Source organism: Bos mutus, chromosome 7 (genome assembly GCF_027580195.1).
Source record: "Bos mutus isolate GX-2022 chromosome 7, NWIPB_WYAK_1.1, whole genome shotgun sequence".
NCBI classification, from domain to species: Eukaryota; Metazoa; Chordata; class Mammalia; order Artiodactyla; family Bovidae; genus Bos; species Bos mutus.
In genome coordinates this window covers 80,655,459-80,671,921 of record NC_091623.1, presented here as the reverse complement: position 1 = coordinate 80,671,921, position 16,463 = coordinate 80,655,459, and the positions used below count along the sequence as shown (strand labels likewise).

Genomic DNA, 16,463 nt, shown 5'->3' with positions numbered 1-16,463 from the left:
GATATTTTGGTGAATCATTGAATGAGCAAAACTCTTCCTTTACTGGGAATTTTTTTTTTTTTGTACTAAGAATCTTGTTGCTTGACTATAGCTCCAGTACTTGCACTGAACAACCCTTGAACTTTGAGTAAGCCACCGATCATTTCTATACTGAAAGTGAAATCACTCAGTCATGTCTGACTCCTTGCGATCCCATGGACTACACAATCTGTGGAATTCTCCAGGCTGGCAGCTCAGCTGGTAAAGAATCCGCCTGCAATGCAGAAGACCCCAGTTTGATTCCTGGGTTGGGAAGATCCCCTGGAGAAGGGAATGGCTACCCACTCCAGCATTCTGGCCTGGAGAATTCCATGGACTGTATAGTCCATGGGGTTGCAAAGAGTTGGACATGACTGAGTGACTTTCACTTCACTGATCATTTCTAAAAATGAATCAAATTATCACTAAGATCTCCATGTTCTCAAAAATTCTACCAAACTGTTACTTCATGACTGTGAACTTCTGATCCCTATCTTTTGGTGACAGTCACACATTTTATTCATATGTGTGTTAATAAAATTTTCATATCTCCAGTAGGGATACTTAAGCCCATGAGAAACAATGCAGTCTTCAGTTTAGCCTTTTACTTTTCTATGCACTCATCAGTTCATCTGAGGTGACTCTTTATATGGCTCAATTACTTTACTGTGTCATGAATCAATTGCACAGCACTATCCTCATTCACCTCTTCTCTCCCACATCCACATTATGAAACCACTCTTTATGCTTACTGAATTTGGAGGGGTGCAGAATCCTCTTCCTGGTGCTTTCTCAGAGGCTCAGTACTGCTCTGGTGTACTATATGTAAGCAGATGATTTTCTCAGCATTCTAGCTCAGTAAAATCCAAGTATAAGTTCTGTGCCTGAATTTTGGGAAAGGCATGAAGCTCCCTGAGCCCCATTTCTACAAATGCATGGGGAAATTCTACATGTATTATAAAACACTGTAAACATACATGTGTTGAATTTATTTTGCTTGGTCAACTTCCAGTTATAGAGATGGATAAGTTTCCCTCCCTGGAATTTTTAAAGCATTGATAGTTGAGTTTATAGCTGCTCAGATCCTCACACTTGAATGAACTCTAATTATAATGCATTTATTTTTCCTCTCAAAAACCAGGGGAGAAAAATTTCATGTGTTTGTAAACAAAAGTTCCAGAACTTTTCAGAGATACCTGAAGCAAAGTGCTTGTCTGTTTCCCTTTAAGAGGGCTTCTGACTTCACACATTGTCCGTGCTCAGTTCTGGTTTGTTTTATTCAACATTTATAAGAGGAAGGCATAGTCTGGGTCAGCTGTGCATGACTTTGACGGCTTTAAGTGTTCCTTCTTGACAGAACTGCTTGAGGTTGCATTTTCATGTCCCTCTGCTGCTGCTGCCGCTGCTAAGTCACTTCAATCGTGTCCGACTCCGTGCGACCCCATAGACGGCAGCCCACCGAGCTCCTCTGTCCACAGGATTCTCCAGGCAAGAATACTGGAGTGGGTTGCCATTTCCTTTTCCAATGCATGCATGCTAAGTCGCTTCAGTCGTGTCCGACTCTATGCGACCCTATGGACAGCAGCCCATCAAGCTCCTCTGTCCACAGGATTCTCCAGGCAAGAATACTGGAGTGGGTTGCCATTTCCTTCTCCATCACGTCCCTCAACTATAGCTTTATTTTACCTTCTGTGCTTCAGACACTGAGTTAGCACTGGGAACTCAAAAATAAAGTAACAGAAAGCCCTATGTCCATGGAATTTGTTGAGGCAGGTAATAGACACAATAAATTAGAATAGAATATTTGTTCTATGACGATAAGTACTATGGACAAAAAAAATTAAGCAGGAAAGGGGATAAGGGAGATAGGAGAGAGCTGTTATTTTCTATTTTAAAAACACAGTGAGGGAAACCTTCAGTAAAAGATGACGTTTTAAAACCAACCTTAAGGAAGAGAGGAATATGAGCATGTGGCTACCTTGGAGGAAAACCACTGCAAGCCTTTTTCTATGATAAGAAAGCAGTGGACCAATTATGACCATATTACATTTTAACATAATCTTCTGGATACTGTGTTGAGGATACTTTGAAAGGAAGTAACAGGGAAGCAGGAAGACAAGCTAGGATGTTACAGCAACAGTTCAGGTGGTAAATGATAACAGCAAACATCAAGGTAGAAGCAGCAGAGGTGGTGAGAAGTGATGACAAGCTGGCTATATTTAATAATAAGACAAAAATTTGCCAATGTTTGTGAGATTTGACAGAAGGAGAAATGTCAAGATGAACTCATGTGGCTACTAACTGAGTCAGGAAGTAGCACAGGCTCAATTTTAATATCTGTGCTGTGTCTCATCACATGAAATGCCATCCTCCACCCAATGAAAACCTTATCTCTAAAAATTTAGGTTGATTCCAAATCTGTTACTACAAGTAATATTTCAATAAAAACTCAGTGCCAAGAATTATGCATGCATCCATTTTTCCCCAGGCTATGCATATTTCCATATCACTTGGCACACACTCCAAACTGACCTTCAAGAAATTGATGGACCATTACCCATGAAACAGTTGATCAGATGCTTTCAGGAACAAAGGATATAAATTTATGTTTAAAGTTTGCTAACTAATATAATCATTATATGCCTCATACCCTGTGCCCCCCACTCATTTGCAGGTGACTTGTTTGCCCTACATTTAGCTGTATGTGATGATGGAAATAGCCAATGTAAGTTTTCCAGAAGTTTTTATTCTGCTGGGCTTCTCTGAACGACCCTCTCTAGAACCCATCCTTTTTATCTTTGTCTTGGGGATTTATGTGGTGTCTGTCTTGGGTAATGGCATCATCATTGTGGTCTCCTGCATGGATGTGCATCTCCACACTCCTATGTACTTCTTTCTTGTCAACCTTTCCTTCCTGGACATTAGCTTCACCACAAGCATCGTCCCACAACTCCTGGTCAACCTCTGGGGACCACAGAAAACCATAAGCTATGGGGTGTGTGATCCAGTTCTATATCTCCCACTGGTTGGGGGCAACTGAATGTGTCCTCCTGGCAGTCATGTCCTACGATCGCTATGCTGCCATCTGCAGGCCACTCCACTACACTGTCATCATGCATCCAAAGCTTTGCTGCAGCCTGGCTTTTGCCTCGTGGCTTGGGGGTCTGACCACCAGCATGGTAGGTTCCACGCTCACCATGCTCCTGCCTCTCTGTGGGAACAATCGCATTGACCACTTTTTCTGTGAGATGCCCCTCATTATGCAACTGGCTTGTGTGGATACCAGCTTCAATGAAGTAGAGATGTACGTGGCCAGCTTTATCTTTGTTGTCTTGCCTCTGGGTCTCATTCTGGTCTCATACAGCCGTATTGCCTGGGCTGTGTTGATGATCAGGTCAGCAGAAGGGTGGAGAAAGGCGTTCAATACCTGCTCGTCCCATGTGGCAGTAGTGGCTCTGTTTTACGGGAGCGTCATTTTCATGTATCTCCAGCCTGCCAAGAGAAACTCTCATGAGGAAGGTAAGCTTGTGGCCCTCTTCTACACTGTGGTCACCCCAATGCTGAACCCCCTGATTTACACGCTAAGGAACAAGACTGTGAAGAAGGCACTTAGGCACACTGTATTACAGAATTGTGGTTCTGGAGGGACACGAGGTGATATTTAGAAACTCATCACTTGTGAGGAGGAAGCTGGTTTAAAGGGATCAAAGTTATTTTTTAAAAATGAGGGAATAAGAAATAAATGATTCAGAGGGGCAGAATATTGGGGACGTCATCTCTGTACAAAATTTCTTGAGTTCAAATTAGGTGACCAATTGAGTTGGATGTACTCATACTGTTTTCAGGCCAAGATAAAGATAAAGTATTTTCTGTTTTCATTTTTTTGTTCATAATTATATTGTTTGGTTGTTTCTATAGTTTTATATGTATATGTATGCTGGTTATGGTATTGTAAGTTGTTTATGTAGGTACATATGTTAATTGTTATATTATTTTGTTAATATTTTATAGAATGTCTGCAATTAAGGGTGGCTAATTTGTGTGAAGTCCTTTGCCTTTCCCCCCCAATATTTGTAGTGACTCAGTGATGTAGATATTATTGACCTCGTAGCAGTTAGATAATTACAAAGTGACTCAATGGACATGAGTTTGAGCAAATTCTGGAAGACAGTGAAGGACAGGGAAGCCTGGCATGCTGCAGTCCATGGGGATGCAAAAAGCAGGACACAACTGAGCCACTGATCAACAACAAATCAAGATTTTAGGCTGATATATAAGTCTAGCATATTTATCCATAGTTATCTCTGCCATTTTTCTTATAATCCCCTGTGGTGTAATAAGAAATAGATAGATTTTTCTTATCCTGAGTCTTGGCACTGAGCTTCTAGGACCCTTGGAATTTTCTGAGTGCTAACAGTGAGAAGAACGACTTCTGTTATTCATAACAAGTCCGTTTCAACCATACCTGAGTTTATGACAATGAAATAACTCAACCTAGAGTCCTTGGATAGCTTCAGGATGGAGTCTGGGTGTCAGAGGAACCAACCATATGATTAGAAGGCTGGAACTTTCAGCCCCACATCCAACCTCTGGGGAGGGGGAGTAGCTGGAAAATAAGGCACCAATGGTCAGTTTTTACTTAATCAATCATGCCTATGCAATGGACCTATATAAAAACCTTAAACACTAGGATTTGGAAAGCTCAAGGATGGTGAATAAATCTATGTGGCAAGAAGGTAGTGAACCCCAAACTTTGCAGAAACTCCTTTGCTCAGGACTCATCCCATGTACCTCTTCATTTATATTCTATATAATAAACCAGTACACTTAATGTTCCCTGAGTTCTGTAAGTCATTCTAGAAAATCACTTAACCTGACCAAAGGACAGGTCCTGGCAGTCTATGATTATAGTCAGTTGGTGGTTTGTGGCAATCTAGAACTTGCAACTGACTTTTGAACTGGGGCCGGGCAGGGGGTAGGGATCTTGTGCAGGACTTTGCTCTTAAATCAGTGGGATCTGGTGTTAAATTCAGGTGTACTTAGTGTCAGAATTAAATTGAATTATCAGATATACAGCTGGTCTTTGGAGAGTTGGAATATTGGTTATTGATGTGGAATAATCTCACACATTTGGTGCCAGAAATGTTGTGAGCAAAAAGCAATTCATACTGCTTCAGGAGGAGGAATATAAAGATGCAAATGTCTCAAGAGTAGAACTTTTAGCTGGATTTCCAGCCAATTAGAGATTTCATCAGTAACATACTATACAGATTCATCTCTAATTACAGAAATATCAACTTTCCTACTCAGCTCTATGCCTTCAGTTTACAAGAAATATAACGTTATTTTTTCATTCAGTAGAATATTTTTACTTTCTTTTTTCATATGTCCAATCATGCATTTACTCATTCCTAAAATGAGATCTTTAAATGAGATCTATTCCTGGAGGTTAGGCTAACTAGCACACAGTGCTGCTCTAAAAAGATGAATCAAGTTCACAGAGCAATCACAGTATTTGTTGATTTAAAACTCAAAACAGTGTTGGAAAGTTAATAATATTGACATTTTTGTGATGAAAAATTCTGTGTCATCATAATAAAGAACAATTTCTGTATACATATAATTACTTAAAAGCCATTAAGTACATTTTGGTAAAATACAGAGGTTTTAATATCTATCTCCTATAGGTAGATTCTGTTTGCTAGCTTTGTGAAGTTGCATTTGCTAGAATATATATTAGAGAAAGCTGTGTTCACTAAAAATCAAATTATGGTTTTCATAAATCATTGAAAATGCGTGCAACCTTATCCTAATTGATTTTTATCAATCTTGATATACTTTACACTTCAGCTATATTTTTTTAAATGGGTATATTAGAAGTGCTTATCAGGCTGTTTTTGTTTTTGTTTTTGTTTTTGTTTTCCAGAAAAAAATGAATATAATTTTGAATGATTAATTACTATTTTATATGATTTATTTCAATATAGCATAAAATCTTATTCTAAGACTGTTGTTTATCTAGAGTGAAGTGAGTAAGTGAAAGTTGTTCAATGGTGTCTGACTCTTGGTGACCCCATGGACTATACAGTCCATGGAATTCTCCAGGCCAGAATACTGGAGTGGGTAGCCTTTCCCTTCTCCAGAGGACCTTCCCAACCCAGGGATCCACCCAGGTCTCCTGCATTGCCCATTGGAAGCCCAAGAATACTGGAGTGGGTAGCCTATCACTTCTCCAGTGGATCTTCTCAACCCAGGAATTGAACCAGGGTCTCCTGCATTGCAGGTGGATTCTTTACCAACTGAGCTATCAGGGAAGCCCTGTTGTTTATACAGGCCTACACTAAATGCATTTGATGTACCAAAAGCTACAAAGAGATGGTATACAAAGCCTGGGAGATACAAGTATAAACGTATCAAAACTATCAATAGACAAAACAGTGAAAAAAATTCAGAGACTTTATGAGACACAAAGAAAGAAAAATTAAAACAAACTTCCTTTTACTTGGAGAAATCAAAAAATAAAAATAGTACTGTAGACGTAGGCTCACTTGTCCTCTTTATTTTCTGCAATACCCACAATTTTTTAACTTATGACAATTCAAAGAGAAAATCTGAGCAAAAAAACAAAAAGGCAAATTTTATCTTGTCTGAGGAAACAGCTATTTGAATATGCAGGGAAAACATGAAATTGGGTATAAACCTAAAGAATTTAGGGTTTGAAAATTACATAAAGCTTATGCAAAGGTTAACTGAGACATACTTAATTTTATATAAGATTTTTGGAAAGTACTGATAGAGACTGTATTAGTCAGGGTTCTCAGAGAAAGAGAGCTAATAGGATATGTAGAGGTAAGGAGATTTGTAGGTGGTGTTGGAGAAGACTCTCGAGAGTCCCTTGGGCTGCAAGGAGATCCAACCAGTCCATTCTAAAGGAGATCAGCCCTGGGATTTCTTTGGAAGGAATGATGCTAAAGCTGAAACTCCAGTACTTTGGCCACCTCATGCGAAGAGTTGACTCATTGGAAAAGACTCTGATGCTGGGAGGGATTGGGGGCAGGAGGAGAAGGGGACGACAGAGGATGAGATGGCTGGATGGCATCTCTGACTCGATGGACGTGAGTCTGAGTGAACTCCGGGAGTTGGTGATGGACAGGGAGGCCTGGCGTGCTGCGATTCATGGGGTCGCAAAGAGTCAGACATGACTGAGCGATTGAACTGAACTGAGCTGAGACAGATATTTAGAGAGGGGGTGAGAGAGAAGGAGAGATTATATATCTACATAAGAAAGAGAATTTTAGGAATTGGCTTATGTGGTATAGGCGGCTGGCAAGTTTGAAATCTACAGAGCTAGCTAAAAACCCAGGAAAGAGGTGATGTTGTAACTAGAGTCCAAAGGCAGTTTGGGAGCAGAATTCCCTCTTCCTCTTCCTCTGGTGACCTCTTTCTAAGACCTTCAACTGATCAGATAAGACCTGTTCTATTTTAGGTACTATGACCTAGACAAGTTGACACTTGTTAACACAAGTTAACCATCATAAAGACTAACTAGTTCCTGGAAATAGTTGACATTTTATTATTTTAAAACTTATTCAAAGTTTCTTATTTTCACTTTACACTGTCAAGTCTAAGAAAAAAAAATAATGTGAAGCTAACTATGACTTGCCATTAAATCTTGAATCATTTTTACTTCAGAAATGTCAAAAGTAAAAATGCATGAGTTGACAAAACACATCTCTATTTTCATAATAATTAGTTTCATTGTCAGCATTGTCATCATCATCATCATTTGTCCTGGAAAACTCTTTTATATCAAGCAGTTGTGTTTCCCTTGTTTCCCAGACTCTTCCTGTCCGTGTGCTACCACCCCACTATTCTCCTTCAATGACCCTCTGTTTTTGAATTATTGAAACTTGTATCCCTAATGGTTTCTCCAGTGGAGATATACAGCTTGCTTAGGAGCTTTTTCCAATAGAGACTCTTTAAGGAGGTGACTTTCAAACTTTTGTGTCCATGGTTCACAGTAAGATACGTATTTAACAGACATGCACACTCACACAATTGATTCACCTTACTCTGTGTGATCCTCTAAAATTTTCTAATCTATTTTGTGTTAACTCACTTTTAAATGCTTGTTAAAATTCATTGAATTGATTTCATGATAAGTAAGGGACATATGACCTAAAATTAAAAAGAAATATTGCTCTAACTGAAACAGCTACAAATTGCTTACACAGGACAGAAGAAGGCAAGCAATGGCCTGAAGAATCAACAGTATCATATCCATGGAGGTCTGAAAAATTCAGAACTAAAAATTCAGAACTATTTCTATATGAAATAGAACAAGTATACCCCTAAATAGAACAAGTGTGCCCCTAAAAATAAGGAAAAGAAAGGGATGACAGGGAATGAGATGGTTAGATGATATCACCGACCCAATGGACATGATTTGAGCAAACTCCAAGAGATGGTGAAGGACAGGGAAGCCTGGTGTGCTACAATCCATGGGGTCTCAAAGATGCACATGACTTGGTGACTGAACAACAACAACAAACAGAAAATAATGGTCATTCTCTCTCACGTACACACACACACACACACGCACACACATACATGTCCACACACGTATTGTTCTGACACAATGCCTCCTTTCCTGTGTATCTGACCTGAAATTGACATTACAAATCTCTGGAATCAGAGTCACAAGTTAGCTGCAAAGAAACAATTATCTCCCTGTAAAACTCCACTGAGTAGTACATTATCCTTTGTGATTAGCTGGCACATTATCTTTTGTAACTATAATAACTCTGTCATTTTGCAGAAAATAGAGGGTCTGTCTGCAAGCAAGGAAACAAGTTATTGAGTAAAGGGCCCCTGAAAAAGAGAAGACCCTGCTTTATAACATTTCAGCATTATACAAGGAATTGTGCATTGTTATTGTCCTGGAACAGAGCAGTTTTCATGGACGAAAGACCCTCAGGATGAGTACTGCCTGCCTACATCAGTGCCTTCCTGCCTACATCAGTGCCTTCCTGCATCCAACAGGCTACGGTCTTTCCCAAGAACCTTCCGCATGGCCCACTTCACATCCTTGTTCCTCAGCGTGTAGATGAAGGGATTCAGAGTAGGGGTCACTAGGCAGTAGAAGAGGGTGAGAAACTTGCCCTGGTCCTGGCTCGCTATATTCCCAGGCTGCATATACATGTAGATGATGCTGCTGTAGAAAAGAGATACCACGACCATGTGGGAGGAGCAGGTGTTAAAGGCCTTTTGCCTCCCGGCTGCAGACTGCATCCGCAGCACCGCAGCTGCAATATAACCGTAGGAGACTAGTATCATTGTGAGAGGCACAAGAACGATGGGAATGGCCAGGAAGAAACCCAAGCCTTCAACCCAACTGGTGTCCACACAGGAGATTCGAATGATAGCTGGCATCTCACACACAAAGTGATTGATGTGACGGTGACCACACCTCCCCAGGGACATCGTCAGTGGGGACATCAAGATGGAGTTGGCAATCCCACTAAGCCATGCGAAGGCTGCCAGCTGCAGGCACAGCTGTGGGTGCATGATGGCCATGTACTGAAGCGGCTTGCACACAGCCGCAAAGCGGTCGTAGGCCATGACAGAGAGTAGAATGCACTCAATGCCCCCCACAGAGAGGAAGGCAAAGAGCTGGATGACACAACCCACATAGGTGATGGTTTTGTATGGGCCCCAGAGGTTGACCAACATCTGGGGAATGCTGCTGGTTGTGTAGCAGAGATCCAAGAGAGACAGGTTGCTGAGGAAGAAGTACATAGGGGTATGCAATTGAGGGTCCACCAGGGAGAGAAAGATGATCGTGGAGTTGCCAGCAACAGCCAGAAAGTAAAAGATCATGTTGACAAAAAACAGGACCATCTCCAGCTTCGGCCGGTCAGAGAACCCAAGCAAAATGAAATCTCCTCCAGAGCTCTCATTGTTTCTCTCCATCACCTTTGGCTTGATAAACCTATTTTAATATGTGTTCTATTATCCATACAGAAAAGGTGCATCTTATTTTATCCCCACAGTAAGAACGCTTTTTATTTTGCTACCCACACTATTTAAATGGACTGTTTCCAGCTGATTGTTGGGAATTGCAGGGCAAGGCATTAAGTAAAGATGCGTGCATGCATGCTAATTCATTTCAGTCGTGTCCAACTCTTTGTGACCCTATGAACTGTAGCTGGCCACACTTCCTTGTCAATGAGATTCTCCAGGCAAGAATACTGGAGTGGGTTGCCATGCCCTCCTTCAGGGGATCTTCCAGACCCAGGGATCAAACCCACATCTCCTGTGGCTCCTGCATTGCTGGCAGATTCGCTACCGCTGAGCTACTGGGGAATCCCTTAAACAAAGACATTTGACTGTAAAGGAATGGAAGTTATAACTTTTTTCTTCAGTAGCCTCTAATATGGTCAAGTGAGTTAAGTGAATAAATCTTTTAAATCTATATATACTGATATAATCAGAAATAAAGTAATTCGAGGGGTGGCAAGCATAGTTTTGTCAGACTCTGCTAACATTGAGCCCATTTCCTGTTTACTAACTGATAAATTCCCCCTTAAATTTATGGAACAATAGCTTCAATTAATATTATCAGTGCTCATATTTTCATAACTATATTTAAAATCAAATTAAAAAAATGTATTTGTGACTGACCATGGGCCAGATACTGCACTGTAAGCTACAAGTATAGATGAGACTCAGACACAGTATCTATTTACAAGATACTCACAATACCAATACATTGTAAGGGAAGTAACAACATGGGGTGGGGGTCAATAGAAACTTGAAATAAGAAAGCCCCAAATTTACTTGCTTCTGAATTGTTCATGATTTGGTCCAGTCTCTTGAACCAGTGGTTACAGTGACATTATCCATGAGACCAAAAGCAGCTTTGTAAGGGGTTTTATTTGTTTGTTTTGTACCTGACAGGAGCGTTCACAAAACAGGCAGAAAGAAGAGACATGTTCTTGTTTAGAGATACATATTAAAGTATGAAACAGAAATGGTCTAATGTCTAAGAGTTTGTTTCCAAATACTCCAAATGAATAAAAGAAATAGATAAAGGAAAACAAGTGAGAGGTGTTCTGTGCATTTCAGCTCAATATAATACTATGCACAGAGACCAATTAAAAGGAAAAATCAGGATAACTATGCAAGGTTATTTTTGCAGGTTTGTTTCTGACCTGCATTGGTACAGTGAGAGTTAACTGAATGTTTACGTTGTCAAATAGACACCAGTCAAGTGTTTGGCCTGGAAATATAGAACTCCCCTAGGATTTAGAAATTAATGGAAAAAAAATGTCTCCATGTCAACCATCAAATGTTAGCTGTATGGATATAATTTTCTACATCAGCACATTTGGAGTTGACAAGGACCCAGTGGCTAGAGAAACTAGGATACAGTTCAAATGGAGAGTAAATGCTGTGGTCTTCCACAGCTCTGCTGTCCGCATGTGGACAGTGTTCACTTGTGGTGCAATCAGAAAGGGCTGTAGACTCAGAAAAGAATTATTGTCTGAAATGAATCTATCTGCAGAGAACAATTAGAGTCAGAATTTTTTAAAAAATTAACTTGAAAATTGTAGCAAACCAACCTAAGGGATGGTCTGCTATGAGTGCATCATATCTACAGATCTCCTAGTGAGTATACACACTGAGAGTGAAACTAGGTCAGCACACATTGCAAGCTTGAAAATCGTAACATGGACAGGACAAAATTTTTTTTCTAGTAGAAGAATCATTAACTGCATTTCAAAAAAAGAAACACTTTGTAAGGAAACTTGTGATTTGTAAACACTGTATATAAAAGAGCAGGATTTCTTTTTCTTTCTTATTTTTGACTGAAGAGTGATGCCCTAAAGACAAGGGCCTTTTAGTTAGTTTCTTAATTACTTGAAAACAATCCTTCTCATAAAAACAATATGTGTTTGTTACAGAAAAACAAGAAAGCAAAGACAATTGAAGAAAATAAATTCCATAATCCCATTCACTCATAGACAATTATAGCTAATTATTTCATGTGTATACTTTTTTCCCTACTTTATTATTCCATATTTGTTTAATACATATGTGTATTATATGTATAATCATATATAGTGCAGCTGCTATGGAAAACATATAAAGGATCCTCCAAAACTTAAGAATACAAATTTAATATGATTGAGCAATTCCACTTTTGAGACTATATCCAAAGAAGATGAAAAGAATAACCCTGATGGAGACATATATATATACTGCCACATTATACAAGAATTATTGCAGCATTATTTACAAGAAAAAAGATATAGAAATAACCAAAGTGCCCATCAATGGATGAAAGAATAATGAAGTTGTCAATATTATTCAGTCATAAAACGAGGAAGTCCTACCATTTGTGACAACATGGATGGACCTCAAAGGCACTGGGCTAAGTGAAATAAGTCACAGAGAAAGACATATACTCTATGATCTACTTGCATGGGGAGATAAACAAAGACATGCATGGAAAAAGAGATCAGGCTTGTGGTTACCAGAGGTGGAATGTAGTAGGAGACAAAACTGGAAGAAGGTGGTCAAAACATATAAACTTCCACTTACAAAATAAATAATAAGTACTAGGGATATAAGTTTCAACATGAAGACTATAGCTAACACTGCTGTATGATATATAGGTAAGTTGTTAAGAGAATAAATCCTGAGTGTTCTCATCACAAGGAGGTTATTTTTTCTTTCTTATTTTTTTCTTCCTTTTTTAATTTTAATTGTACCTATATGAGAAAATAGATGTTTGCTGAGCCCATCTTGATAATCAATTCACAGTATATGTAAATCAAACCTGTATGCCTTAGACTTCCCTGGTGGCTCAGATGGTAAAGAGTCTGCCCGCAATGCGGGAGACCCGGGTTCAATCCCTGGGTTGGGAAGATCCTCTGGAGAAGGAAATGGCAGCCCACTCCAGTATTCTTGCCTGGAAAATTCCATGGACTGAGGAGCCATGGGGTCACAAAGAGTCGGACACAACTGAGCGACTTCACTTTCACTTTTCATGCCTTAAAAATGCTGTATGCCTTAAAGTTACACCGTAATATATGTCGAGTATTTCTCAGCAAAACTGGAGGAAGATGAAAATAAAACAGGGTGGGAGAACTAAATGTGGGGAAAAGACCATTGTGAACTCAGAAGAAATATGGTATCTGGAAGGGAGATAATCTACACATTTCCCAGATGACAGCATGCTTCCTAAGAAGGAGCCCCTAGAATTATAAGATATTTGTTATGATGCTTTAGGCACTGGAAATGGAACTGAGCATCTAAGTCACCTGGGACAATTTACCATATCTTAGAGATCATGGCTGTTTAAAGAGGGTTATTTGAGTGAATTTTAATTCTTTGTAGCTACATTTCCTTCACCAAGGAACAGAATTAATAACACCAGATTTGTGTTTTGTCAGGGCTTTCTGATTTTTATGTTACTTTGCACTGTTATCTAATCATGTAAGTTTTTTGGAAACTATGTTCAAACAGAGACTATTAAATATTGAGAAAATATGACCCAGAGGGATGGTATGGGGAGGGAGGAGGGAGGAGGGTTCAGGATGGGGAACACATGTATACCTGTGGTGGATTCATTTTGATATTTGGCAAAACTAATACAATTATGTAAAGTTTAAAAATAAAATAAAATTAATTAAAAAAAAATGTAGAAAGCTAGAAAGTTTATTCTGAAAAAATATTCTTTTCTAACCATTCAGTTCAGTTCAGTTCAGTCGCTCAGCCGTGTCAGACTCTGCGACCCCATGAATCGCAGCACGCCAGGCCTCCCTGTCCATCACCAACTCCCGGAGTTCACTCAGACCCACATCCGTCGAGTCAGTGATGCCATCCAGCCATCTCATCCTCTGTTGTCCCCTTCTCCTCCTGCCCCCAATCCCTCCCAGCATCAGAGTCTTTTCCAATGAGTCAACTCTTTGCATAAGGTGGCCAAAGTACTGGAGTTTTAGCTTCAGCATCATTCCCTCCAAAGAAATCCCAGGGCTGATCTCCTTCAGAATGGACTGGTTGGATCTCTTTGCAGTCCAAGGGACTCTCAAGAGTCTTCTCCAACACCACAGTTCAAAAGCATCAATTCTTCAGTGCTCAGCCTTCTTCACAGTCCAACTCTCACATCCATACATGACCACAGGAACAACCATAGCTTTGACTAGATGGACCTTTGTTGGCAAAGTAATGTCTCTGCTTTTAAATATGCTATCTAGGTTGGTCATAACTTTCCTTCCAAGGAGTAAGTGTCTTTTAATTTCATGGCTGCACTCACCATCTGCAGTGATTTTGGAGCCCAAAACAATAAAGTCTGACACTGTTTCCCCATCTATTTCCCATGAAGTGATGGGACCGGATGCCATGATCTTCGTTTTCTGAATGTTGAGCTTTAAGCCAACTTTTTCACTCTCCACTTTCACTTTCATCAAGACGCTTTTTAGTTCCTCTTCACTTTCTGCCATAAGGGTGGTGTCATCTGCATATCTGAGGTTATTGATATTTCTCCCAGCAATCTTGATTCCAGCTTGTGTTTCTTCCAGTCCAGCGTTTCTCATGATGTACTTTGCATATAAGTTAAATAAGCAGGGTGGTAATATACAGCCTTGACGTACTCCTTTTCCTATTTGGAACCAGTCTGTTGTTCCATATCCAGTTCTAACTGTTGCTTCCTGACCTGCATACAGATTTCTCAAGAGGTCTGGTATTCCCATCTCTTTCAGAATTTTCCACAGTTGATTGTGATCCACACAGTCAAAGGCTTTGACATAGTCAATAAAGTAGAAATAGATGTTTTTCTGGAACTATCTTGCTTTTTCCATGATCCAGCGGATGTTGGCAATTTGATCTCTGGTTCCTCTGCCTTTTCTAAAACCAGCAACCACAGACCTCCCTCATTATCCATTATAGTGATAACTTACTAGTCAGATCTATGAAACTGCTATAGGGCTTGAAGCCGTTTATCCTAGGATCTGAAATATATATCCATACACCCCAAGACCTGAGTATAATCATCAGAATTAATTTCATCATACAAGGAAATATTAACAATTATATCACAGTGTTTTTCAGAGCAGTCTCTGAAATTATGCTATTTAAAAACACTCAAATGTTTTCATGAACCTAGATGTCCATCAACAGATGAATAGATAAAGATGTTGTTTTACATATATACAATGAAATATTACTCAGCCATAAAGAGGAACAAATTTGAGTCAGTTCTACTGATGTGGATGAACCTAGAGCCTGTTATACAGCGTGAAGTAAGTCAGAAAGAGAAAAGCATATAAAAATGGTAGTGATGAATCTATTCATAGGGCAGCAATAAAGATGTAAACTTGGAGTACAGACTTGTGGACAAAGTGGGGGAAGGAAAGGGTGGGACAAATTGAGAGAGTAGCAATGGAAACATATATATTACCATATGTAAAAGAGACAGCCAGTGGGAATTTGCTGTATGATGCAGGTGCTCAACACAGTGCTCTGTGACAGTCCAGAGAAGTGGGATAGGATGGGAGGAAGGAGGGGGGTTTAAGGTGGAGGGGATATATGTATACCTATGGCTGATTCATGTTGATGTATAGCAGAAACCAATACAACATTGCAAAGTTGATATTAATAAAAAGGAAACAAAGACAAAGAATGATGGAGTTGTATGAAATAAAGTTATTATATGCTTTAGTTAGAATTCTATTTGGAACCACATCTACAAATTGGAATCATATTTAATGATGAAAGTTGTTGACATGAAGGCCTTTGTAATGGAAAAATGGCTTTGAGATCTCTTTCTCTTTATAAAGAAAAGGGGTACATTTAGTAAATTCAATTATTCACTTATTCTAATTCTATATCTTATCAGAATGAATTTCTGTCAAAATTCCGACAAATTTATAATTTCTGACTATATGTAATTACTGAAAAATCTTTAAGTACTTTTTGGTAAAATACAGAGGTTTTAATATTTATCTCCTAAAGGTAGACTCTGCATGTTAGCTATGGGAAGCATTTGTTAGAATATTTATTAGAGAAAGTCGTATCCACTAAAAATCAAATTATGGTTTTCATAAGTCATTGAAAATAGTAGGAGGGTTATCCTCCAATTAAAAATAAATACAACTTTGTAAATGTTTTGATGACAATCAGAACATATATTAGGAAAAATAGCAAAATTATTTCCAAAATATGTCTAAAAGATTCTAAACTTGCAGCAGCATCAGTATTCTGGGACCTTGTTCTGGGATCCCATGATCTCACATGGCATACATCTGCCAGCAAGTCTTTTGGGGAAATATGCTGTCATCACTGCAGCAAAATCATACATTTATGCTGACCTGGATTAAGTTCTCAGAAAAAAAAATAATAAGTAGGTATGGGTTGAGAGATGGTCCCTGGATTGATGA

General features: G+C 39.2%; 1 protein-coding gene across 1 annotated transcript; it reads right to left on the bottom strand.

The window, feature by feature from the left end:
• Positions 1 to 3,118: 3,118 nt before the first annotated feature.
• LOC102265967 (putative olfactory receptor 2W6) lies at positions 3,119 to 9,990 on the bottom strand. Its single transcript, XM_005891109.2, has 2 exons — positions 9,082 to 9,990; positions 3,119 to 3,304 (listed from the first exon to the last, which is right to left on the bottom strand). Exons 1-2 carry the CDS (start codon positions 9,988 to 9,990, stop codon positions 3,119 to 3,121), a joined length of 1,095 nt encoding a protein of 364 aa, XP_005891171.2.
• Positions 9,991 to 16,463: the final 6,473 nt, after the last annotated feature.